Here is a 25,124-nt window from a genome sequence, read left to right on the forward strand (position 1 = left end):
TAAACACACCGTGGCACTCTAATGTGCGTGATAGAGAAATGACTTTTACTGACATCTGCTGGTAACTCAGGGGATTACAGACTGGATTGTACTGTGTGATTACCTCTGGTTCAATCTTCATCTCCCAGAAGCATCGCACAGTTTTTACTTTTTCCAGATCTGGGATGATCGCCAGCCTGCTTGTGTTTCCAGTGCAGGCACACTGATGAACTGACTTACGTTTGGCTATTCTCACTGTGGCAGTTTGGGCCAAGTGAACTTCTGTGCCGGCTTTCTGGACTGGCCGTCCTGTCTTGTGTGTGTCCTTTGGCTGGGCCTTTTGGATGATGAAAGAAGGAGAGAAAAGAGGAGAAATGGTTGTAGTACACTGACAGATCATCCTAAATTTGTTTCATCTGATTGCTTGAGTATTTAAAACAGTAACACAGCTTATTCTTCGTGGAAATCCACAGAGATCTTTTACAGCTGTGAATTAATTAAGGAAATTGATATCAATGTTAATTTTATAAAAAGCATTTTTTTTTAAAAAACTTTTAGTAAGATTTTTCAAATCAAAATTTGGCACTTGAATATTCAAGGCCAAAATTTGTTAGATTACACTAACAAGAGACATTATACAATACCTTAATGCCATGATACTTTGTTATATGATTTAATAAACTAGATCTGTATACTAGACTTTGTTTGTAGTTACTTTACCATATCTGTATGTTTTAAGTAGCTGTAGAACCCATGTTTATTTGTATTTTAACATGTCTTTCTACTCCACCATCTGTTGCAGACTAGGTCTGCTGTACTTGCACTCGGAAATTTAAAAAAAAAAACAACCTATATAAGTTTTAAATCTGGGCGGTGGTATCTCAGTCTGTTAGGAACTGGGCTGAGAAGCGTAGGGTTCTTGGTTCAAGCCCCAGTGCAGATAAAACATGGATGGTGTTCTATAGGGGAAGGTGCCGGAACACCTTCAGAGCACTGCCGAGGTACCCTTGAGCGAGGTACAGAACCCACAAATGTTCATATAGGGCCCTGTAATGAACTGGCCACTTATCCAGGGGTACACTCTGCCTTTGCCCCTTTGTTTATCCTCCCTGTGACCCTGAAAGGCATAAAGTGGTTAAAAAGAGGAAAATGAGAGCTTACACTCTCTTACTAATTATATTGTATTCACAAAGATGAAAAATTGTTCATAATGTCAAATATACATTCGTTATGTTGTGCTGATATCTGATACTGGTTCAATCTGATTCATTGCATTAAAGCACAGTCGGATTAGTTGAATATGATCCATGACAAAGGAACAGAGCTTAATACTGGAAATAGATAATCGTTTATTCATTTATTTAGCCATTTCACAACAAATTCCATTATTGATTGTGTAATTTGTGGCGGATTTTATTTGTCAAATGAAGTTTACATCTATGCATAAATAAATGAAAACTTAAATAACGACAATATATTATAATTGCAAGAATTTGCAAGAATCCGTGAGCTAAAGTGGGCTGCATTCCTTCAAAGTAGAGAACAAGCAGGCAAAGTTAATTGAGTTTGGAAGTTCTCTCTAAGTCCTGAATACAATGTTAGATTTGCACTTTAGTTATCAAAAATAAACGTTAAAACACGGAAGTTAGAAACCAAAAGCGCGCGTCACGTGGCTAAGTCACGTGACTATATGGATGTTGGCGGCAACTGTCATGGCGTCTGGTCTGGCATCTCCGTCTCCGGCCTCTGTGCAGTGCCCGGTTTGCTCCAACGACTACACCCCCGTGACCATCAACCACCATCTCGACGCATGTCTGCTGGAGAACGCCGCCTGTAACGGACCGTCACGGACCGAAACAAGTGAGCCGTCGTTAAAGAAACTTCGCGTTAGCTTCGAAACGAAACCGTCCACCCCTCCGGACCACGGCGCGTCCCCGGGCACCTCCCGCGCTGCTCGCTCGCATCCATCTGGGATGTTTTCTCTTTTCCAGCCCGATAAGAGTCGAGTGTCGCTCCAGAATGGCTGCAGTGACTTATGGACAGGTAAACAAGGTGTTTTCAACAAGAGAATAAAGCTGACCGACTCCGAACCAGAGAGCCAGGTCTCCAGCTCAGACTCAGACAAACACGCTGTAAAGTCCAAGTTGTCGCCATGGAGTTTGCTGACGAAGGGCAAACCTCTGGCAGACATCCTGAGACCAAACACCCTGGAGGAATACTTCGGTCAGAATAAAGTTATCGGCCAGCAAACGCTCTTCCGGTCCCTCCTGGAGGCCCAGGAGATACCATCTTTCATCCTGTGGGGTCCACCTGGCTGCGGAAAGGTCAGTTGTTGCTTTCTTTACATTGATGGCATTTAATGCCAACATTTTAATTAAAGAATCCCCCCACGGTAAGTCACATACTGTTGCCCATCCAGTGGTTGGGTTTTGCCGTTTTCCCCATGTAACACTGGAGGGAATGTGACTTCAATTAGATCCTCATCTTCACATTAATGTTTGGTGGAAGGCAAATAACAAGAAACAATCAATGATCTGCTTGATTCTCCACACGCACGGAAAAGAGGATCTCTGCCTGTTCAGTAGGTTCGGAGCTCAGACACAGTTGGAGACGAGAGAGTTTTCTGGAAGAAGTTAAACGGGATCGATTGCATGAAGCTTCCTCGACTGTGGAGCAGTCTGGGGTTTACGCGGCGTGGAAACACGACTGCAGAAGTTTAGCAAGATGTCAGCTTTATTTGTCAATTTCTTCACATGTCCAAGACATACAAAGGAATCGAAATTACGTTTCTCACTGTCCCGTGCGTGGACAAGTATCAGGACGGAGCAGGACAGGACAAACACCACATGCGAGACCATGAACATGTCCTACTATAGTCTGGTCCTAAGTGATAATAAATAAAATAAAGACTTATGGTCTTACAGGTACTAAAGAGAAGATATAAGACAAATATCAGTGTAAAATTCAAAGTGTTTCAACAGTGTACATTTTAGATAGAAGTACTATGAGGGTCAGGGGTTTTTGTAGTGCAAGGCAGTCAGTGGCAGTAATCATCCTTATAGCAGCAGTAATGGTAACAATAATAATAATAATAATAATAATAATAATAATAATAGCAGCAGCTGGTGTGTGCATTTTGCACGATTCAGAGGTAGTCATCTGTTAGTCGGTGTCCAGAAATTAGCCTCCTGACAGTCCTTTGACAGCTCCCCCTCCCCCAGCTGTCCCAATATTCCTCTGGATAACAATGGGTCCCCTTCACACCTCCCAGAGCCCCTAACACCTGCCTTCAACACCATCCAGCCAAGACTGCTGAGGGCTAAATTGGAGAACATGCAGATGGATGCTCCCCTTGTTTCTTGGATCGAGGACTACCTGACAGGTCGGCCACAGTTTGTCTGCGGAGCTGTGTGTCCGACCCCCTGATGAGCAACACAGGAGCTCCTCAAGGAACTGTGCTCTCCCCCTTTCTGTTCACCACCTACACAGCTGACTTCCAGTACCACTCTGAGACATGTCATCTCCAGAAGTACTCGGATGACACAGTCATAGTCGGGTGTGTGGAGAATGGACAGGAGGACAAATACAGGGACCTTGTGGAGAGTTTTGTCAGGTGGAGCAGGGAGAACCTTCTGCAGCTCAATGTGACCAAGACGAAGGAGATGGTGGTGGATTTCAGAAAAAGCAAGTTCCCTCCCTCCCCAGTCTGCATTAGTGGGAAGGATGTGGAAATAGTCCCATCCTACAGGTTCCTGGGTGTTCAGCTGGACAATAAACTGGAGTGGTCCACAAACACCGATGCTGTCTACAAGAAGGCCATGAGCAGACTCTATTTCCTCAGGAGACTCAGGTCCTTCAGTGTTTGCAGCAGGATGCTCCACATGTTCTACCAGTCTGTCATGGCTAGCACCATCTTCTTTGCTGTAGTGTGCTGGGGTGCAGGCATTAAAGCAAAGGATGCCAACAGACTCAACAAACTCATTAAAAAGGCAGGGTCTGTTGTTGGCTGTAGACTTGATAACTTGGACGAGGTGGTGAGGGACAGGATGGTGTTGAAACTGCTGACAATCATGGACAGTCCCTCCCACCCCCCCCCCCCCCCATAATACAGTGGACAAACTGAGGAGCAGCTTCAGCAACAGACTCCTGCAGCCTCGCTGCTCTAAGGAACGGGACAGGAAGTCATTCCTGCCGTCCGCCATCAGACTGTATAACTCATCCTAACCCAGCCAATAACAATAACTGTAATGTTTATGTTGTAATTTTATTTCTATTCTATATTTATGTATATATGCTTATAATATGTATATATTATATTATGTATATATTATATATATTCTTATAATATATGCTTATAACGTTCTAATCTTATCTGTATTTATTTATTCTGTTTCTATACTTTGTATAGGTTGCTACTGCAATTCAATTTCCCCATGGGGATGAATAAAGTACATCTTAATCTTAATCTTAATCTTTGGTTCTGCTGGCTGGGGCTGAGGGGAGAGAGTTCAGCAGTCTCACAGCCTGATGGATAAAGCTGTGCCCGTGAGTCTGGTGGTCCGGGAGCGGAGACTCCTGTACCCCCTTCCAGAGGGCAGGAGGCGAGCACAGCAACGGGGGTTCCGGCATCACAGATGTTATCCGACAGGTCCAAAGATAAGTATGACCTTTGGGAAGTGAGAGTTTAAGGCCACCTACACATTCTAAAGTTAAAGGAGACTATCTTGCATGAGCCATCCGACAACTGTGCGACGCTGTTGGCCGAAGACGGAAGGAAGAATGCTGACTGCTTTTGCTGATGGTCGTCGACCATAAAAGCCGGTCGCTGATAAATCACGATGCGACTGAAGATTGCAGAAAAGCCCTGAAAATACTGAAAGAACAAGATTCTGGAAAAGGCAATCTCATGTCTTCAACGCAGAGCATGCAAAGAACGGGAGGTCACTCAACAATGTGACGCTGGACCGGATCATGGTGGATACAGGAGCAAGCTGGCACATCGGGAATGACGTTGAAAAGTTTAAAAGCTTGGATGGCTGATTTCAGGCCCACTCGGAGTTAGAGAGTGGGACCCAACGTGAGGGGGGATGCACGACAAACAGGAACAGCGGTTGTGTATCTCTGATGCAAACTCTCTGATATGAGCACACGTTTGCTGCGAGAAAGTCAGTTACCGGACGTCCAGACGTCAGCTTACGTGACCCAGCACGAGGCCATGGCAGCAGAGTCAACGCAGTGATGAGATGGATGAGGAGACTGAAGCTCCGGAGGAGTACGACATGGAGCCTCACCCAGCTACCAGCAGGTAGACAAGCAGCATGGACACGAACGGATCAGATAAGAAAGCTTGATGTTCATGCTGTTCGCTCTAGTTTACCTCCAAATAAATATGCCTGTTAAAAAGAAGTCGTGAGTGGTCCTCTACTTGATCTCTCAATCTGTAAACTTTGACGACGTTCTTCCTCAACATTTCCTCTGCCAGGTCTTTTATTTATCAGCTGTTTTTGTACCTGGAGTCATGTGGAGATCATCTACATAGTTTAAAACTTGGACACTATAAAGTTGATATTATTTCTAGCAGTATATTGATTTGCTTGAAAACCCTGCATGCGTTGCTTTTCAGACCACACTGGCTCACATAATTGCCAGCAAATGTAAAGAGAAGGGCACGGCTCGTTTTGTCACCATGTCCGCCACAAGTGCCTCCACCAATGATGTGCGAGGGGTGATAAAACAGGCACAGAATGAGCTCCGGCTGTGCAAGAGGAAAACCATCCTGTTCATCGATGAAATTCACCGCTTCAACAAGTCCCAACAGGTACAGTGACACAGATTGAACCCGCTGAAAAACGGGTGAAAAAGCAAATGCTTACTTCTGATCGCTTGTCTCTTCCTCTGCTGTAAACGTGTTATCTGCAGGACACCTTCCTTCCTCACGTGGAGTGCGGGACTGTGATTCTGATCGGCGCAACCACAGAAAATCCGTCCTTCCAAGTGAACTCCGCCCTGCTGAGCAGGTGCAGGGTGCTAGTTCTGGAGAAGCTTTCCGTGGAGGCAATGGCTTCGATCCTGGACCGGGCTGTGGCCACACTGGGGATCAGGGTCTTGGAACAAGATTCAACGGTTCCCAGCGAGGACGGTCAAACAGTCGGACAAGAGTAAAGTCTTAATTCTTCTGACAAACACCATGAATGTATTTTTATCCTGTCAACAAAGCGTCTCATCTGTGGGAGGCCTGGTATCTCCTGCTGAGGGCTCATTGAGTCCGATAATATATGGGCGGGGTGCATCGCATCATATCATAGAAGAGCTGAAGGGATTGGAGCTACAGCAATCCCTTCAGCTCTGCTGCTGCGGTATGATGATGGACAGGAATCAGCATGGGTTGTACACAGGAAGGCAGCTGCTAGCTGTTGGCTGCAGATGGTACGTTGTAACGAACCACAGAGGCCATCAGATATTTACAATCGGCCATTGTTTGGGAGGCACAAGGCAAGGTTAAAGTCCGGATTAAGCGTTTCACATTAAAAGATGTTATTGAGGTGTTTCATTTCATGTATACACGGGCTAATGTGGTTTAACGTTCTTTTTCAGGCCCAGGATTTTTATTGAGCGGAAGGCTGTGGACACCGTGGCTCACCTGTGCGACGGCGACGCCAGGACTGGACTCAACAGTCTGCAGCTGGCTGTTCAGGCCCGAGTGCACGCGAGCCAGGCCGACATATCAGGACAGGGTACCTCTCCGGTGATCCTGGTCAAAGAGCAGCACATCAAGGAAGGTCTGCAGAGGTCCCATATCCTGTATGACAAAGCTGGTATGTCCTCAGTTTACTCAGTGCATCTGTGATTATGTTAAATATTATCTAACTACATCGATTCTAATGTTGAGTGATTCAGCACAGAAATAAAACGATTCTGTAATTCTTGTGCATTCAGGGTTACTTATTAAGCTAATATCGAATTGTTCTCACTAAATTGGAAATATCTCAACATCCATTTTGCTGAGATATTTTTGCGTCCTTGATCTGCTCTCATAAAAATGTATTTGAGCTCTTTTTCAACACGGGCTATTAAATGATCCAATAATCTAACATACATCATTTACATTTATGCATTTTATATCCTATAAACTTAACATTATCACATCTGACGGCTGATTATAGAGGAAGATTTTTCAGAAAGAACTTCAAGTTTTGCATGTTTTTACTGTCAATCTTTAATATCAGATATCAAATTTAGAGCTTCTATCACCTTTTTATGGGAATTTTAATGACGGCTCAAACTGTCGTTTTTTTACAGACTAATTTAATTCTAACAAAGTAGTTCAAAAGCTCGCTAGGGCCAAATATTTGTCTGCTCTTTCTCCTAGTTACAGCATTCATTAGCAACAACTTTGACCTCCGATTACACGTGATAACTCCTCCCTGTTGTTATATAACACACCAGCTGTCCAGGCAGGCTCAGATTTACTGTCCCCTCTTTCCCCATCTGATGAAAGTGTTGACCCTTATCGGCGCCACGTCCTTGTCATTTATCAATGTTTCTTTCTCACGTGATTTGTTGTTTTGGTGTCTGTGGTGAAAATAGACTTTTCTTAAAAATGTCTTGTGTGCCTCTCAAAGGTGAAGAGCATTACAACTGTATCTCAGCGTTACACAAGTCGATGAGAGGCTCAGATGAGAATGCATCTCTGTATTGGCTGGGCCGCATGCTGGAGGGGGGCGAGGACCCCATTTATGTAGCCCGCAGAATGGTCCGCTTTGCCAGCGAGGATGTGGGCAAGTACAGTGATTCCTAAACAACTAAATCCCAGGTGAGAATGGAGTTCTGATGCAGTCTCGCTGGTCTGTTTTCAGGTCTGGCTGATCCTGCCGCCCTCCCTCAGGCCGTGTCTGCGTTCCAGGCCTGTCACTTCATCGGAATGCCTGAGTGTGAGGTAGCTGACCAGTCAGAGGCCTCTTGGGTCTTCACCTCCTGCAATAATTGTCTTTACATCTGCTCTTTTGCTTCATCTGCTATTCACCAGGTGATTCTGGCTCAGTGCGCCATCTATCTGGCACGAGCACCCAAGTCCGTGGACGTCTACAAGGCCTACGCTAACGTGAAGGCTTGCTTAAGGAACCACAAAGGCCCCTTGCCTCCGGTTCCCCTGCATCTGCGCAACGCCCCCACCAGGCTGATGAAAGACTTGGGCTACGCAAAGGGCTACAAGTACAACCCAGCATTCAGCGGCCCTGTGGAGCAGGAGTACTTGCCCGAGGAGCTGCAGGGAGTCGACTTCTTCACCTGGTCACCTGCAGAGACCTGAGACCCCACTGTAACTGCTGATGAAAGCCAATGACTGGACTAAAACCTCAGCAAAGGTGGCTGCTATGAATGCAGGTAGCTGGTCTTTACACTATGGAAGTTCTAATACAAGTTTTTTTGCCTCCTTTTTAAAGCAAAATAATTATGATGCACTTTCATATATGTTAAATAAGCCTCTTAATCCTTTCAAATAAAAGCACTGAGAGTGAATGTATTCAGTAATAAAACTGGGTCCCATCTTTCTTTATTCTGCTGATATTTGAGTGAAACCAGGCAAGATGAAAGTCCGATTATCCAGTTCGTTGTTCAGTAGCTTCTCTTCAGTTTTTGGAAAGAACCTGAAGGCAAATAAGATTACATTATTATATCATCCAGATGTTTTGAACAATTTGGTTCATGACACCTTCTACCTCACTGATCCAGGGGATGAAGGCAGCCACTCGGGTGAAGACTGTGGGTCTCTTTGGGGTGTTACACCCTCGCCCGTCCACAAAACTGGTCACTCCTTCTACGTACCACTTCCCGTCTCTGCCCTTACAGTTCAGGGGGCCTCCAGAGTCGCCCTGGACAAACGATTGCAGAAATGGAAATGTCGATTTGCTTTTTATATTTAAAGCTGCGGTCGTGCCTCACATGACAAGCTGACTCGCTCCCCCCTCCTGCGCAGACCATGGTCGTCTTTATTGAGCTGCCCCACCAGTCGCTTCGTCCGCAGGTGTGGTGATCCACCACAGGAAGTAGGGCCTGCTGAAGCGTGGCGGCGCGGGGACCACCAGCTGAAGACAGTGTCACATATTATGCTGTGAAATCACTAGAATTGCATGCCTTGGAAACAAATTTAGTCTGTTTTGCAAAGGTACTGGGAAGTGTATCTACAGTAGAGGCGACCCCAGCCTGTGATGTAACGGCTGGTTGTGGGGGAGGGTGGCACCCTGCTGAGGCAGGCAGGCTGGCTGGACCTTGTCACTGATGACAGCACTTTTCTCCAGTTTCAGCAGGGCGATGTCATTCCTACATAACAATTAAAAAACTTCAATAGTTATAGACAAGGATGTAGGAACTGAGTTGGGTAAACTAGTGTGCAAAGATTATTTTTCTCCTGCTGTGAGTTGTTGATTTACATTCACAGACTTATTTGCGCAGCTGCTGTTTCCTAGAATTTCTCAGCATGTACAGTAAGTGCGGCATGTTTAGGGATATCTGCTTGGTTTCACTCAAATAATTCAACAACAACCCCTAATTCATTCAGTTACAGAGTAAAGATGGGCTGAAAATCATATGGACTAAATATTAGTTGTGATTTCAGAACAATTCTTAATCAAATAATAGCAGCAAACTCACAGCACTATGTTGTGAAAATACATTATGTTGCTGTAAAGTGTTTTTGTAATCATTTGCTGCGATTTTACAGCAGTTTGGGAGTGTAATTACCTGCTAAAAGCTTTTGTTCCATAAATAATTTCCAGACATTTTGGCTAAAATGTTATATTTAACCAGCTTACATGTCACCTCTGGTGAAGCAGGTGATTAAGTGAATAAAATCAGATATTTCCCTCAAAGAGTTACATTAAAGTGGCAGTAGATGCCAATATTGGTTTGGTTACAGATGAAGAGTATGGGTTACCCACCCACAAGACACACAGTTGTCATTCCATTTGGGATGGATGATGATCTTTGCCACCCTGATGGACTGTTCAGGACCTTCCTCCTCATGCATGTTATGCTCAGCGAGGACCACACGATAGGTGTGAAAACTAGATTAGGAATTCAAAATGCTCATAGTCCATTTTTTCCATATTGCTTTAGTGATTTAATTGTTCGCCTGAAATCAAATGCATGTTTCCCTCACGTGCTGCAGTCAGGACCCAGTTGGGAGCAATAAGCGTTCCCCCACAAGTGGGGTAGAAGGACTCCAGAGAAACCTGCCATGGCCAGCTGTATGGACGGGCTTCTTCTCCGTTCACCACGCGGCTGGTGTCGGGAGGGTAGCTGGGCAAACCACACCCAGACACTATGATAAAAGACACAGTGGAGAACAAATGTCTGTATATTACTCCTTAAGCAAATTAGATTTTCCTTATGGGTGTATACATCCAATGATACATTCCTATTTTTCATTTATCATTGAGTATTGCGATAACTCACCAGCTGCAACACCCAGGAGGAGGACTAGTATCAGTTTCATCCCTCTTTTTTATCTTGAAGAACTGGTTCATTATGCAGAGCTATTTATGGGCAGCCGACCAGATGATATTCGAAACAGCCTGGGAGGGTTCTCACAAGTTACAGATGTTGTGTTGTGCCTGTCAAAAAGAATAGCATTTCTTTAAATAAATAAAAAACAAACAAAAAATTCATGTAATCATCAAAATAGTTTTGAAGCACGTTTTGAATCTGTAGTATTTGTCTTAGCCTGCCTGATGTACTTAAATAAATAAATAAATAATTGGTTCACTAACAACTTGAGGAAATATGTTGTTTAATAACAATGATGCAATGTCATAGTGTTTTGAGGCCACAAAGTATTCAAAAAAATGAACTCAGAGGTTTTTTTAGATTTATTTTAGTTGAATTATGATATTCAAATTATAGTTTGTAATGTAAAATGTAGTACCGCTTTCCGCCAGAAGTGTCGCTGTAGGTTTATCGTTGCACTGGCGTCCTCAGCTGAAGAAGTCGTGTGTAAAGATGGCGCTACCCGGCGTCTCATCCATGCCGCTTAGAGTACTATGTAATATTGCAAAATGTTTTTATTCCGAGGGAATTCCAGCATCAAATTGGAGCAGAGGGCTGCGGTGGTATAGGACAAAAGCGAGAAGTATTCAGGATCTCAATCCGTCGCATGTTCAGGCCAAACAAGGTAATGGAACACTGTCGTTAGCCACACTAGCTAACTAGTGACAGCTCTCATAGCTTTAAATCTCAAGGACATCCATCACTTCAAGTCCGAGGTTTCTCACGGTTCCAACGTGTCAGTACGTAACATAAACTGAACTCGTCTATGTGGTTGACTTTTTTTATCAGGGAATTCCTTTCCAGATCTTTTGAACGAGTTTCCTGATCCCAAAGGACTGTTGAATAACACCATCTCTCGTTCACTGGGAGTCGGCGACCTGTCCCAGTATGTCCAGTACAGCTGCACAGAACATGCGGGGGTTAAGGTCAGGAGAAAAACCGCAGATTTAGGTGGCAGATTTAAGAAAAAAGAAGAGATTTGATGGAATTCAAATGTTCTTATTTTATGCAGAAAGCCACTGTCAGAGTACTTTGGCCCTCCAAATTTGAAGCAGAGGGTCGTGCTTCCAAGAAGATTGATGCAGAAAGGTTTGCTGCTGCTGCGGCTTGTCTCAAGCTCAAAGTAAAGTGTTCACGTTATACTTTATAATGCAGAAACTTATCTGTAATAGTTGCATGTTTCATCAAAGAAGTATTTTGTTCTCCTGTGTGTGTGCGTTTGTGTGTGTGTGCACAGGAAATGGGAATCATTGGCCCAAATAATCAGCTACCCAGGAGGAGAATTGGCAGAAGCAATACTGGACTACAATCGGTGCTCTTGGACAAGGAGGAGGACTTGTGGACAGAGAATGTCCACATGAATGGAACACTGGACAACCAGAAGCAGTTGCTGCTCCCTGTTAACGATGCTGCCAAAATCTCTGAAGCCCTTTCCCTGTTCCCACATCCTAAATCCCTACTCACCAGGGTCATCCAGGTGGCCACATCATCCAATAGGATAAGGGTTTGTAGCTGTCATTAAGCTTGGTGAAATGATAAGTTTTCAGGCACATGTTGTATCATTGCGCTTTTCTGACTTTAAAGGAACTGATGCAGTTCAGGACAACAGGGGGGCAGCTAAAGAAATGTGAGCTGAGTATGCACTGGCCAGAAGAGATGACATTCGTCGCCACAGCAACAAAGAAGGTGGCAGCAGAGAAGATGACTGCAGCTCTCGCCTGCCTGAAACTAAAGGTAAGGATCATTTTTAAGGAAAAAATATATATATTTTTGTTGCTACTGTTTATGTTAGTACGAAACACCTGGTGCAGGAAATGGAACTTCTGGATAAAAACAACAACCCACTGAGTCATGCCAAGTATCACCGAGAGGAGGTCAAAGAGGCTGTAGAGCGAGAAAAGCAGCCCCTCTTCATGGATGTCCCAACATCCCTCAAGGAAAAAATGAGAGAGTTCCTTGCAGAGGTCTGTTTTCATCACACACTTTTATCAGATTTCTCTTCCAAACAGAGCAACACCTGGGGTATTAAACACATATGGGCTTTTTGAGTGAAATTAAGCAAAGACAAATCCTTTTATTCAACTATTAAAAGTGTATATTTCTATTTACTAAAGTGACGAAAAGCCTTTCAGTTTGGTCTAACATGCATTTAGCATTTAAGATTTGAACTGGAGGAATTTCAGTGTTAAATGGCTCAATCGCCAGCGAGTTATGTTAGATTTGTAATAAAGTCTGTTTTGGAAAATAAAGGTGTCCATTTTCTTCATAACAGTACCCTGTGGCGACACAAGTTCAGAACCTCTGGGAGGAGGAAGAGGTGAGAGAACAGCAGATACTAAACCAGCAGCAGGAGGAAGAAGATGAGAACGTGGTGACGGACGCTATCACAGGAAGACCTTACAGACCCCTGCCCATCTATGAGGCACGGCAGCTCAGTGCCCACCTGAAGACTGAATGGGAGAGAGCCAACCCTGTGCTGAAGTTGGAGCTCCCTGTTGATGCCCACCGGCAGCGGGTGGTCTCCGCAGTGGAGTCCTCCCGGGTGGTTGTCATCGCCGGTGAAACGGGATGTGGGAAAACCACCCGGATTCCCCGCTTCCTATTGGAGGAGTGGGTGAGGGGCGGAAAGGGGGCCGAGTGTAACGTTCTTGTGACGCAGCCTCGACGGATCAGTGCCGTGTCTGTGGCCCATCGGGTTGCTCAAGAAATGGGCCCGGCTTTAAAACACTCTGTGGGATACCAGGTAGATACAAATCTTGATTCCATCGGTAACATTTTTGGGAGGAAGCACCTTCATTGTGTAGTGTAGATGTGAGCACGTGTTTGGTTTTGTTAAGATAAATGTCTGATGGGAGAATATCGTAACAAACATGTTTTCAGTGGATATTTCTTTTTTCCGTAGGTGAGACTTGAGAGCCGACCTCCAGACCAGGGCGGGGGGGGCCTTGCTCTTCCTCACTGTGGGTGTTTTGCTGAGGAAGCTGCAGTCAAATCCATCCCTAAAGGGAATCAGCCATGTGGTGGTGGATGAGGTCCATGAGAGAGACATCAACACAGACCTTCTGCTGGCCCTGCTGCGATCCAGCTTGGAGGAGAACCCTGACCTACGAGTGGTTCTTATGAGTGCGACCGGGGACAAGCAGAGACTGGCTCAGTACTTTGGAGGTTGTCCAGTTATAAAAGTGCCTGGGTTCATGCACCCAGTGAGGGACTTGTACCTGGAGGACGTGCTGACAAAGATGGGACGACCGCTGCCAGTCCCCTATGATGCTGAGCGGGACAAACGGGTGGGACTTTAGTCAGATTTGCCTTTTTTTTTTATCGAAACAATGTTTTTCTAATCCTGTGTAATTATCTTGCGTTATCTTAGGGAGGCAGGGAGGAGAATGCTCCAGATCTAGATTTAGTAGCTGACGTAATCGAGCACATTGATAAACGCGGAGAGCCAGGTGACAAACACACTCGTGCTCTATGTTTTTAAAAGCCTCAGTATGAAAATGTGAATAAAACACTCATTTTTAAGCTGTATCTTGTTTTCTTTAGGTGCAGTCTTGTGTTTCCTCCCTGGCTGGCAGGACATCAAGGCCGTCCAAGAGAAACTGGAGAAGAGGCGTCATTTTTCCTCAGGCTCACAGATGATCCTCCCATGTTAGAAAAGACTCATTTAGATACACATTTTTAATGCCGCTTTTCCCTCGAATGAAATTCAAATCTTTTCTCTTTCAGTGCACTCGAGTTTGTCAGTAGCAGACCAGCAGGCTGTGTTCCAGCGCCCCCAGGTGGGCCAGAGAAAGATTGTCCTCACCACCAACATAGCGGAGACGTCAGTTACCATCGACGACATTGTCCATGTGGTGGACACTGGAACTCACAAAGAACAAAACTATGACCCGCTAACCAAGGTGAATGTCAGAAGCTTTCAGTGGTCACTATTTCAGGCCTCATGGCTCTTATTACTTTTTTCTGAGTGTCAACTGTAAATCCCCCCAGGTCTCCTGTCTGGACACAGTTTGGATATCTCACTCAAATGTCACTCAAAGAAAAGGGCGAGCAGGGCGTTGTCAGCCGGGGCAGTCCTACCACCTTTTTCCACAAAAAAAGCTGGAGTCCATGAGTCAGTTTCCTGTCCCTGAGATCCTTCGTACACCACTTGAAAGTTTAGTAGTTCAAGCCAAAATCCACAGTCCAAACCTCAAGGTACTGAAATAGCCACAATGATTATTGACTGTTATTATTATAAATACGTCACCATTAAAGGATGCCTCTTGTATGTACGTGAAGGCTGTGGACTTCCTTTCACAAGTGCTGGACAGTCCAGATCGGGAAGCTGTGAAAGCCGCTGTCCAGAATCTACAGGATATTGGTGAGTGATTCGCAGAAAGAGCTCCATCTTTTTTGATGACTGCTTTATTAAACTGTCAGTGTTTATGTAGGAGTGCTGGACAAGACAGAAACGCTGACGCCTTTGGGTGAACGTGTCGCCTGTATGCCGTGTGACCCTCGTCTGGGCAAGGTCTTGGTTCTGAGTGCCATGTTCAGATGTGTCCTGCCCATGATGTGTGTAGCTGCTTGTCTCACCAGGGACCCATTTCACAACAGCCTGCAGAACAGAGCAGAAATCAACAAGGTAGAACGTTGGACACCCACTCTGACGCCCACCAGCCTTTGATAACGCCGCCTTTCTGCGCTCTTCCAGGCGAAAGCTGAACTGAGCGACAGCAGCTACAGTGACTACTTGGTGTTCATCAGAGCCGTGTTGGGCTGGAGGAGACTTCAGCACGCGGGAGATGGAGAAGACAGAGCCGAATATCTGGACCGGCTTTCTCTGTCGAGGTTCAGCCTTCGATTCATCAAAGGTTGTAGCTCAGACCTCACCATTACCCTGGATGTGAACACGTTTCACTCAAGGATTCTGTGATGTGGCTTTGATGCAGGTCTCATCTCCCAGTTCAGCACAAACCTGTATGAAGCCGAGTTGGTGCCACATGCCAACGCGTGTCAGCGCGACGCGTCTCTCTGCAACGAGCGCAGCAACGAGGAGGAGCTGCTTAAAGCTGTCCTGCTGGCTGGACTCTATCCCAACCTTATTCAGGTGGAAGGAATCACAGAAGTCATGTGAAATAACCCAACAAAATACTGATGGATAATTCCTTTTTTTCCTCCTCCTCAGGTAAAGAAAGGTGTTGTCACTAAAGGAGGCCGCTTTCGTCCCGGCCGCACATCTTTGCGGACCTTCAGTGGGCCGGTACAGCTGCACCGCTCCTCTGTGAACAGGTTTGCATGTTTTTCATAATTCACCATCCGCTTGTGTTTATTTGCTTCCTAGGTGCACATGCGCACTCGTTTTTTACTTCTTTCTTTTTACTCCAGAGGAAAAGAAGAGTTTCCCAGTCGCTGGTTGACTTTCTTTACTGCCGTCAAATCCAATGGGATTGTGTTCGTCAGAGACTCTTCTACCGTCCACCCACTTGCCTTGTTGCTGCTCACAGACTGCGATATCACAGAGATCGGTAGGAAAGATTGATATTTTAAATTAAGAGCTCACACCAGCTTAACACGCAGCATCAGGTCCACAATAATGACCAAGCATCTATATTCTTTTACAACTTATTTCCTTTTTAATAGACAGAAAGATCACAGATGTCTGTGTTTTCTCTCATAAACTAGTGCGCAGTGACGAGGTGGAAGTGTCGCTTCACGGACACTCTCTGGTTCGCTGCATGCTGCCCGTTGAAACCTGGGAGCTGCTGTGGGAGCTGCGCACCTCCATCCAGACCATGCTGTACCGCAACCTGAAGGACCCCAACAATGCGATCGCCAACGCTGCTCAGGACGGAAGGCTCATCTCTTTACTGGTGGAGCTGCTCAACAATACGGACTCGAACCACAGCGACGGCGAAGTGGACTGACGAAATAAAGCACTTTATGTGTGAGTGTGTGGATCTGCTGGCTGGTACAGAGATGCTAAAGATGATGGGGGGTGTCAATGGTCGTTGTTTTATTAGTTTTTTCAACTAAAGAGCCGGCACTTCTTTGAGTTTCATTTAAATTATGAACTGCTTGGTGTGAGAAAATCTGCTAATTTTGATTTAGGAACATGGTTTTATTCACAGGAAAAGTTTTATTTTCCCCTCCAACAAGAGAAGAAGAGGTTCTGGTATTGTTGGAACTTAACGAATAAAGTGAGTCTCTGGAAATGAGACGTCATCTTAAGAAAACTCCTTCATAAACTGTAGATGAAAGCAGCTCAGGCCTTGCAGTAGGTCTTCCATAACTTCCTCAGAAACTAAAACACAGAATCTGCAGAGGGAAAGGTGGTTAGAGGGTTTTAGGCTTGTCCAGACGGAACCCTGGGATTCACGATTGTGTACCGGATGTGGTGAGTCCCGCTCTTTTGGTCAAAATCACAACCAGGACTGAGGAGCAAGCCGACCTCCTCCAGGATCTTCATACAGTAGAAGGTGTCTGGTTTCATTCCCAGTTCCTGAAATGAGCAAAAATGACCCTGAAATGAGTGATAATCACATAATAAAATAAGCTTTTGCTCTGTTTTTGAGTGTTATGTGTTATGACCTCGGCTTTTTGGATTGCTTTGGGTGGAAAATGGACTCTGGGAAAAGCAAAAGCTCCTCCTTCCACCGGCTGGCAGGTGACACCGGGCAGACTGTTCACAACCTCAGACACTCTTTTTAAATTATGAGCCATTGTGTTCCTGATGTTCTGTATCTCCTGTAGAAGACAAAGGAAGCAGCTAAAGATGGCTTTTTAAAAGGGGAGGTGTAGAGAGGCGTCTCACCGTGTGGTAAAGTGGGTAGGAGGGATCTCCAGGTTGTGGAGGCTTTGCCATTATGTCCAAAGCAATCTGACCCAGCACTGGCGCACAGGAGTCCTTTGAGAACAGTTTGTAGATGTATTTCATGACTTTTGGGTCAATATTTACCAGCTCTACGTATCCAGCACGCAGACCACACCTGGCAGAAGAAGAAGAAGTCACCTCCCCATCCTCCCGCTGCACTTCAACAGCATTTTTGCTACTTTGATTGCAGTGAATGTGCGAAGGTCTTAATCTTCCATTTTTTACACACTTTGGTGACTGGAATTGAAAACTCACTCTCCCATGAAGCCTTTGGATGCAGAGTGAAAGGAGGCCAATTCCACTGTGTCACAATACGGGGAGCCCATCTCAAACAAAACCCTCTTGTAAGAGAGGAACTCACTCTTTTGGCCAAAAACACATTCTTGATAGACCTAGGGTGGAGGAAGAAGAAGGCATTGGTGGGGTTTTCTACCTGAACCTCTTTGTGACACACCCACCTCATCAGCCAGAAGGAAGAGCTTCTTCTCCGAGGCAAACCTGATCACTTCTTCCATTGATTTGCGGCTTTGGACCTGACCTGAAGGCAGGAGTTTGTTACCGACACACACGACACGTGGACACCAGGCTGGTGTGATTTTCCATACCTGTGGGGCTTCCAGGGTTGGTGATATACAGAGCCGCAGGGTTACAGATTCCCTTGGCCTCCTCCAGCGCTCGGTGCAGCTCCTCCACCTGCAGTTCCCAGCCCCGATCCTCATCGAGATGGTACGGAACGCTGACCGCTCCCAGCCCCATTATGGACACTGTCGTAACTCGGTGACCCGGCCCTGGGGTCAGGACGCCGGTTCTGAGCGGGCCGTCAGCTTTCACCAGGAGGTTTAGAATGTTCTAACAGGAAGACGTGATGTCAGGTGAAGGACGATGCCACAGAATCTAGGTGAGGAAGACTCTTACCTGCAGAGCCCACTGCGAGCCGGGGCTGATGTAAATGTTTTCAGGGTCAGATGGGATGCCACCATCTCGCTGACTTATGAATTCTGACAGTCTGTGAACTATTCCCGGTATTCCGGCTGCAGCACTGTAAGAACCTAAAAAACAAAAAGGTTAAGATTCCACATATTCCTTTAAGTTTAATGGGTTATTTATGGTATTTTAGGGATTGTAGAATCACAAATACTGCACATCATTTTGTGTGTATTGTCACTGTTAATGACTGTTAAAACCCATCTTAATTATCATATTCCTGGTGTTCCTGGTGGAGGAGGGGGAGTGGCAGCAATCTATCACTCCAAGTTATTAATTAATCCTAGACCAAAACATGGCTCCAGTTCATTTGAAAGCCTGACTCTTGGCATCACCCATCTGAACTGGAGGACAGAAAAGCCACTTATGTTTGTAGTTGTATATCGGCCCCCTGCTGGGCCACATTCAGAGTTCCTGTCTGAGTTCTCTGACTTCTTATCTGACTTGGTCCTTAGATCAGATAAAGTCATTATTATTGGAGACTTTAATATGCATGTACACGTTGTAAATGGCAGCTTTAGAAATGACTTCATTTCATTACTTGGGTCAGTTGGTTTAAACAGTTGGCATTTTTCTCTTTGATCTTAAGTTGGCCTTTTAGTCTTTGATCTCCTTTGTATTAAACACATCAGATCTATCTCTTTAAGCACACGCCTGAGGAGCTCAACACTCTTGTACCACACTGGTGACCAGCAGACGCATCGATGGCACAGCGAGGAACCCAGCAGCTGAAGCCAGAGCAAGAACCACTGGATTCATCAATGGAGACTTGGAGGAAAGAGAGGGTCCAGCACCTCAGAGAAGCCCTGGCAGAGAAGGAGGAGCAGCTCAGCAGGGCAGTGGAGAGGCGACACATGAGGACTGTGGCCCATATGGAGACCCTGACCCAGCTGAACACCTCACAAGCTGCTCTGAAGGAGAGCAACCTCAAATGTGCTTCTCTGGAGGAAACCCTCCACAGTCGGCAGCAGGAGAAAGAGGAGCGACACAAGAGAGAGCTGATGGAGCAGGAGGAAGGCTTCAATCAGAAGCTCCTGGTGATTGAGGAGGAATTTGTGAGGAAGCTCGAGGAAGAGAAGCACGGATCTAATGAAGAGGAAGAGGCCTTGAGGCAGCAGCTCTTTCGACAAGACGACAAGTTCAAGAAACTTCTTGAGGAAGAGCAACACAAATATCATGAAAAGATCTTTGAAAAAGAGGAGTCAATGAAGCAGCAGCTGTTGACTCAAGAGGAGACCCATAACAAGATGCTGGCTGATGTTTGTCAGCGGTGGGAGACGACATCTCAAAAATGGGTCCAGATGAGAGAATTGCTGGAGCAGAAGGTCCTGGAGAGCCAACGGCTGAGGCAAGAGGAGCAGGAGAGGACCAAAGAGGAGCTCCAGAGGCTCTCTGAAGCGATCCTCCAACTTGAGGTGAGATGCTTTTGCCTTTGTTCCTCTTCCAGAAGATTTCAGATGATGTTCAGTGAAATCTAAAACACAATCTCTCTTTTCTGCAGCTTCAAGTTTTAAAGAAAAAGAAGAAGAAAAGCTTCTGGAGATGGGTCTGCAAAAGGATGAGGTTCTGGAAAAGATAGTGAAGAACAATTCCAGAGCTCCCAAAGCCCTCCTCCTCCTCCTCCTCCTCCTCCTCCTCCTCTACATCCTGACTTCCACAGCGTCACATTCAAGATTCAAGATTTACTTTATTCATCCTCGTAGGGAAATTGAATTGTAGAAGCAGCCTAACGTGGATTAATATAACTGTAGCGCAGGTTTTGTATTTACAAAGTATAGAAATAGAATAAATAAATACAAATAAGATTAGAACGTTCTAAGCATATATACAGCATATATTATAATAATATATATAATATATACATAATATAATATATACATATTATAAGCATTATAAGCATATAAACATAAATATAGAATAAAATAGAAATAAAATGACAACATAAATATTACAATTATTGTTATTGGCTGGGTTTGGATGAATTATAGAGTTTAATGGCGGACGGCAGGAATGACTTCCTGTACCGTTCCTTAGAGCATCCTGTCTTTATCAATTTTATTTTACAGTATAATCATTGTTTATGTTCTATGTTTGGATCTGTGATGTCGAAACAATAAAACTCAAAGTAAACCACCAGATTGTAGATGTTGTCAATGGCAGCTTTAGAAATGGCTTCATTTCATTACTGGAGTCAGTTGGTTTCCTCCAGCAGATAAACCAACCAACTCATAGCTTCAACCACACCTTAGATCTAGTCCTGACTGATGGTGTTGAGGTAGAACATGTGTCAGTGTTCCCTCAGAACCCCCTCCTGTCAGACCATTCTTTGATCACTTTACATTTATGATTAAGGATTCTTCTATGCTCAGAGCTCAGTCTGACTATAGCAGATGTCTCTCAGATAATGCTGTAGCTAAGTTTATGGACCCCGGTCCTACAAGGTGGCAGTGATTAAGCCGTTGCTTAAAAAAACATCACTAGATCCTGACATATTAGCAAACTACAGGCCGATATCCAACCTTCCTTTGATCTCTAAAGTTCTAGAGAAGGTGGTGGTGACTCAGTTACTGGAGCACCTGCAGAGGAACAGCCTGTTTGAGATGTTTCAGTCAGGCTTTAGAGATCATCACAGCACAGAAACAGCACTTCTTAAAGTTACTAATGATCTTCTCATAGCTTCAGATCATGGACTGGTCTCTATGCTGGTTCTGCTGGACCTCAGTGCTGCTTTTGATCCAGTTGATCACAGCATCCTGTTACAGAGACTGGAACATGTGATTGGGATTAAAGGGACAGCACTAGACTGGTTTAGATCAGATTTATCCGATAGATACCAGTTTGCTCATGTCCATGGTGTTCCCTCCTCATACAGTAGGGTTAGCCATGGAGTTCCTCAAGGTTCTGTACTTGGACCAATCCTCTTCACCTTGTACATGCTTCCCTTAGGGAACATTATTCGGCAGCATGGGATAAATTTTCATTGTTATGCTGATGACACTCAGCTTTATTTATCCATGAAACCAGAGGAGACAGAGAAGTTAGTGAAGCTCCAGACCTGTCTTAAAGACATAAAGATGCCTTCAAATTTCCTCCTCCTTAACTCAGGAAAAAGTGAAGTCATGGTGTTTGGTCGTGAACCTCTCAGGGATAGATTAGATCACATGATCACTCTAGATGGTATCTCATTAACATCTAGTTTCTCTGTGAGGAATCTTGGAGTAACTTTTGACCAAAATCTCTCCTTCAACTCACACATTAAAACAGTCTCTAGAAGTGCCTTTTTTCACTTGAGAAACATCACAAAGATCAAGAAGCTACTGACCCACCATGATGCTAAAAAGTTATTCCATGCATTTGTTACTTCCAGGCTGGACTATTCTTTATTTCTAATTCTTTATTATCAGGGTGTCCAAACAACTCTTTAAGAAGCCTCCAGTTGATCCAAAATGCTGCAGCCAGAGTTCTGACAGGTATTGACAAAAGAGATCACTTAACTCCTGTAATGGCGTCGCTTCATTGGCTGCCCGTTAAATTTAGAATAATTTTTAAAACCCTTCTTTTGACCTACAAGGTCCTCAGAGGTCTAGCTCCATCCTACCTGGAGGAGCTAGTGATACCTTATCAGCCCAATAGACCACTCCGCTCTCAGAATGCTGGTCTACTTGTGGTCCCCAGAGTCTCTAGGAGTAGAATGGGGGGCCGAGCATTTAGCTACCAGGCCCCCCTGCTATGGAACCAGCTCCCTGTCCAGGTACGGGAGGCTGACTCCATCCCTACTTTTAAGATCAGACTTAAAACCTTCCTCTTTGAAAAAGCTTATTGTTACTAATTCTGTAGTTCCAGTTACTATCATAGACAGACAAATTATCATACTTAGGGGGTCGTCTAATCATTAGGTCACATCTTAGTTATGCTGCTAGAGACCGAGGCTGCCGGGGTCCAGAAACATGATCACCTGACAGGCCTCTGTCACTCCACTGGGTCATGGTTTCCTCTCCTCTCCTCTCCTCTCCTCTCCTCTCCTCTCCTCTCCTCTCCTCTCCTCTCCTCTCCTCTCCTCTCCTCTCCTCTCCTCTCCTCTCCTCTCCTCTCCTCTCCTCTCCTCTCCCTCATCAAGCAGGCTCGTTATGCTGATTCTTGTGTAGTTTTTCTGCCCCCCCACCCCCCCTTCTGTATTCATTTACAGGTATCACCGCCTTCGGAGCTGCATGATGACCTCCGGACCAGCTGTATAAATAGTGTATTTTTGTATGTGTTTCTGTGCTCTGTGCCCGTCCTCTCCTCTCCTCTCCTCTCCTCTCCTCTCCTCTCCTCTCCTCTCCTCTCCTCTCCTCTCCTCTCCTCTCCTCTCCTCTCCTCTCCTCTCCTCTCCTCTCCTCCCCTCCTCTCCTCTCCTCTCCTCTCCTCTCCTCTCCTCTCCTCTCCTCTCCTCTCCTCTCCTCTCCTCTCCCCTCCCCTCCTCTCCTCTCCTCCTCTCCTCTCTCCTCCCCTCCTCTCTCCCCCTTTCCTCTCCTCTCCTTCCCTCCTCCCCTCCTCTCTCTCTCCTCCCCTCCCCCTTTCCTCTCCTCTCCTTCCCTCCTCCCCTCCTCTCCTTCTCCTCTCCTCTCCTCTCCTCTCCTCTCCTCTCCTCTCCTCTCCTCTCCTCTCCTCTCCTCTCCTCTCCTCTCTCCTCTCCTCTCCTCTCTCCTCCCCTCCCCCTTTCCTCTCCTCTCCTCTCCTTCCCTCCTCCCCTCCTCTCTTCTCCTCTCCTCCTCCTCCTCCTCTCCTCTCCTCTCCTCTCCTCTCCTCTCCTCTCCTCTCCTCTCCTCTCCTCTCCTCTCCTCTCCTCTCCTCTCCTCTCCTCTCCTCTCCCCCTACATGAGCCTGGTCCTGCTCAAGGTTTCTTCCTGTTAAAGGGGAGTTTTTCCTTGCCACTATTGCTTGTCTGGGGTCAGGCCCTGGGATTCAGGAAAGCACCTTTAAACAACTTTGATTGTAAAAGACGCTATATAAACAAAGACTGATTGATTGATTGATTGATTGGTTAATGGAAAATGTCCTGCCTGAAAACACACGTTAACATGTTTTTCCTGTACCCTGTCTCTGTTACGTTAATGTGTAATCCAGATACAGTAACTCAGGTTTATATAACGCCTCTGCAGCTCAAGGTCACTGCAATGGGAGGTGATCACAGCCAGGTTCATGAAGCACCCCTCAACTGTTCAGAGAATTTGTTTTACTTTCATTTCTGGCAGCAGATTTGAAGGACAAACATTGCTCATATTAAAATGAGAAATTCCCAGTATTACTGTGAAATCCTTGCATTTTAAAATAACTGGAGGGGCTGCACTACTGTCTGCAGATGAAGGCAAAAGCTTTGGAAAAAAAAATGGTGGTTTACACTTCCTCGTTCGTGGTTCTGCACCGTACAAGTGAGCAAGGCTACACGTGTGAGTTGCAGCAAATTTAAAATCACACAGAAGGAGCATACCTACACTCCCTCCAACACACTCTCCAAGAATCCTCTGAGCTCGCTGTCTGACATCTGCAGGCAGGCTGTCTCTGGTCAGCAGCTCTGGGTAAAGACATGCTGAGAGAACCTGCAAAGCGCCAACACGCATCCTTTTTAGTCAGAAGGCAACCTGTTGTTTAAATAAACTAAATTCTTGGTTACCTGTCGGACAAAGGTGAGAGGCTTCACACCTGCTCTCTGTGGGTCACCTGAGGATACATTTATCACTTGCTGATATGGCTTTTTGGCTCCCTGTGACCACATAGAATTTAAAAGGGATCTTAAAGTTACCATGGAAAGCGGATTATAAATATTCCAAATGTGTTGGTCATTACCTGTCTGAGTTCTTCTGTGATTTGTCTTGCCCGCTTGCAGATCATGAAAAAATCCAGATTTTTCATGTTCTTCACATTTGGGTTGATTTCCTTCAAGCAGAGCATGTTTTATTCCCTCTTTTTCTGTCAGAGATGATGGTGCTGGACTGCGTCTGTATAATATCCTGCAAACCAAGTGCCAGATTGCTCATTTGATTCAAGTTAGGAGTTTTAGTTAAAGATGGCAGGTCGCATACGTACTAACTATGAAGTTGCAGTTAAAGATGACAAGTCGCATACGTATTAACTATGGAGTTGCAGTTTGGGGACGGTCTGCAATTTGCAGCCTTTGTGTTCATTTGCCTGCAGAGCTACCAGGGGAAAAGTGCAACGTGACAGGACTCTTTACGCACAGTGCCTTAGCAGAATAAATGCGGAGAATAAAGCAGCAGCACATTCTTTCAAACGTGTTAAGTTTTTCTCGAACAGAAAATTACAGTATAAGTTACACTAAAGTTCAAACTATATAACATAACGCATGTGTGTGTTTTATATATAAGCTGGCGACCTAAGCGGGGTGTACCTTGCCTCTCCCCAAGGGAGATCCATTTACATGAATAAATGGATTTTATATGGATTATATGGATTTTGTGTGTGTGTGTGTGTGTGTGTGTGTGTGTGTGTGTGTGTGTGTGTGTGTGTGTGTGTGTGTTCAAATTCACATATATGCAGAAAATAATCAACGTGTGCGATAGCCAATATCGTTGGGTGACAGCGCCCACTAGTGGCACGCAACTGTAAAGCTACAGCTGCACAACGTTACATGGAGCGTAGCAAAAGTCACGTTTATAAACAGGCCCAAACTAAAGGCCCCATATTTACATTTACATTTAGAGATCCATGTACACACCTGCAGGCTTTTTTTTAATTTAAAAAACAAAACAAAAACGGATTCTTT

The 25,124-nt window shown here is 45.2% G+C and overlaps 3 protein-coding genes and 1 pseudogene across 4 annotated transcripts; 2 read left to right on the forward strand and 2 right to left on the reverse strand.

The window, feature by feature from the left end:
* The first annotated feature begins 1,656 nt into the window (after positions 1–1,656).
* On the forward strand, positions 1,657–8,513 carry wrnip1 (WRN helicase interacting protein 1). The gene is made up of 7 exons (XM_003975291.3): positions 1,657–2,303; positions 5,603–5,797; positions 5,899–6,137; positions 6,574–6,794; positions 7,602–7,757; positions 7,836–7,915; positions 8,006–8,513. Exons 1-7 carry the CDS (start codon positions 1,674–1,676, stop codon positions 8,285–8,287), a joined length of 1,803 nt encoding a protein of 600 aa, XP_003975340.2. The 5' UTR covers positions 1,657–1,673; the 3' UTR covers positions 8,288–8,513.
* On the reverse strand, positions 8,501–10,530 carry LOC101071304 (proproteinase E-like; annotated as a pseudogene).
* dhx30 (DEAH (Asp-Glu-Ala-His) box helicase 30) lies at positions 9,145–17,072 on the forward strand. The gene is given in 20 exon segments (XM_029830994.1): positions 9,145–11,146; positions 11,326–11,447; positions 11,534–11,644; positions 11,759–12,025; positions 12,106–12,255; positions 12,333–12,485; positions 12,794–13,264; positions 13,424–13,453; positions 13,455–13,808; positions 13,892–13,970; positions 14,065–14,169; positions 14,248–14,423; positions 14,512–14,718; positions 14,803–14,884; positions 14,955–15,148; positions 15,218–15,377; positions 15,456–15,613; positions 15,692–15,795; positions 15,892–16,031; positions 16,189–17,072. Coding segments are annotated over 20 exon segments (3,477 nt in total). The 5' UTR covers positions 9,145–10,974; the 3' UTR covers positions 16,431–17,072.
* On the reverse strand, positions 16,646–24,676 carry LOC101070844 (alanine aminotransferase 1-like). 2 transcript variants are annotated; one of them, XM_029831016.1, is made up of 12 exons: positions 24,428–24,676; positions 24,188–24,351; positions 24,015–24,104; positions 23,832–23,940; positions 18,293–18,426; positions 17,983–18,226; positions 17,836–17,915; positions 17,633–17,769; positions 17,318–17,492; positions 17,095–17,250; positions 16,893–17,005; positions 16,646–16,821 (listed from the first exon to the last, which is right to left on the reverse strand). In XM_029831016.1, the coding sequence occupies exons 2-12, from the start codon at positions 24,290–24,292 to the stop codon at positions 16,731–16,733; spliced, it is 1,434 nt and encodes a 477-aa protein (XP_029686876.1). In that variant the 5' UTR covers positions 24,293–24,351; positions 24,428–24,676; the 3' UTR covers positions 16,646–16,730. The 2 variants fall into 2 exon arrangements, with proteins under 2 accessions (XP_029686876.1, XP_011614432.2); XM_011616130.2 differs by having other exon boundaries at positions 24,188–24,675.
* Between the last annotated feature and the right edge of the window lie 448 nt (positions 24,677–25,124).

Source organism: Takifugu rubripes, chromosome 22 (genome assembly GCF_901000725.2).
Source record: "Takifugu rubripes chromosome 22, fTakRub1.2, whole genome shotgun sequence".
In the NCBI taxonomy this organism is placed as follows: domain Eukaryota; kingdom Metazoa; phylum Chordata; class Actinopteri; order Tetraodontiformes; family Tetraodontidae; genus Takifugu; species Takifugu rubripes.

What these genes read in the sequence shown, in the direction of transcription:
- wrnip1 (XM_003975291.3), top strand. Translation starts at nt 1,674, where the DNA reads ATGTTGGCGGCAACTGTCATGGCGTCTGGTCTGGCATCTCCGTCTCCG. An exon ending in CTTTGCCAGCGAGGATGTGG is followed by an intron (nt 7,758 to 7,835) that starts GCAAGTACAGTG and finishes GTCTGTTTTCAG; the next exon opens with GTCTGGCTGATCCTGCCGCC. An exon ending in TCGGAATGCCTGAGTGTGAG is followed by an intron (nt 7,916 to 8,005) that starts GTAGCTGACCAG and finishes GCTATTCACCAG; the next exon opens with GTGATTCTGGCTCAGTGCGC.
- LOC101070844 (XM_029831016.1), bottom strand. Translation starts at nt 24,292, where the DNA reads ATGCTCTGCTTGAAGGAAATCAACCCAAATGTGAAGAACATGAAAAAT. An exon ending in GCTCGCAGTGGGCTCTGCAG is followed by an intron (nt 18,227 to 18,292) that starts GTAAGAGTCTTC and finishes TCTTCCTGTTAG; the next exon opens with AACATTCTAAACCTCCTGGT. An exon ending in TCCAAAGGCTTCATGGGAGA is followed by an intron (nt 17,493 to 17,632) that starts GTGAGTTTTCAA and finishes TTCTTCTGCCAG; the next exon opens with GTGTGGTCTGCGTGCTGGAT.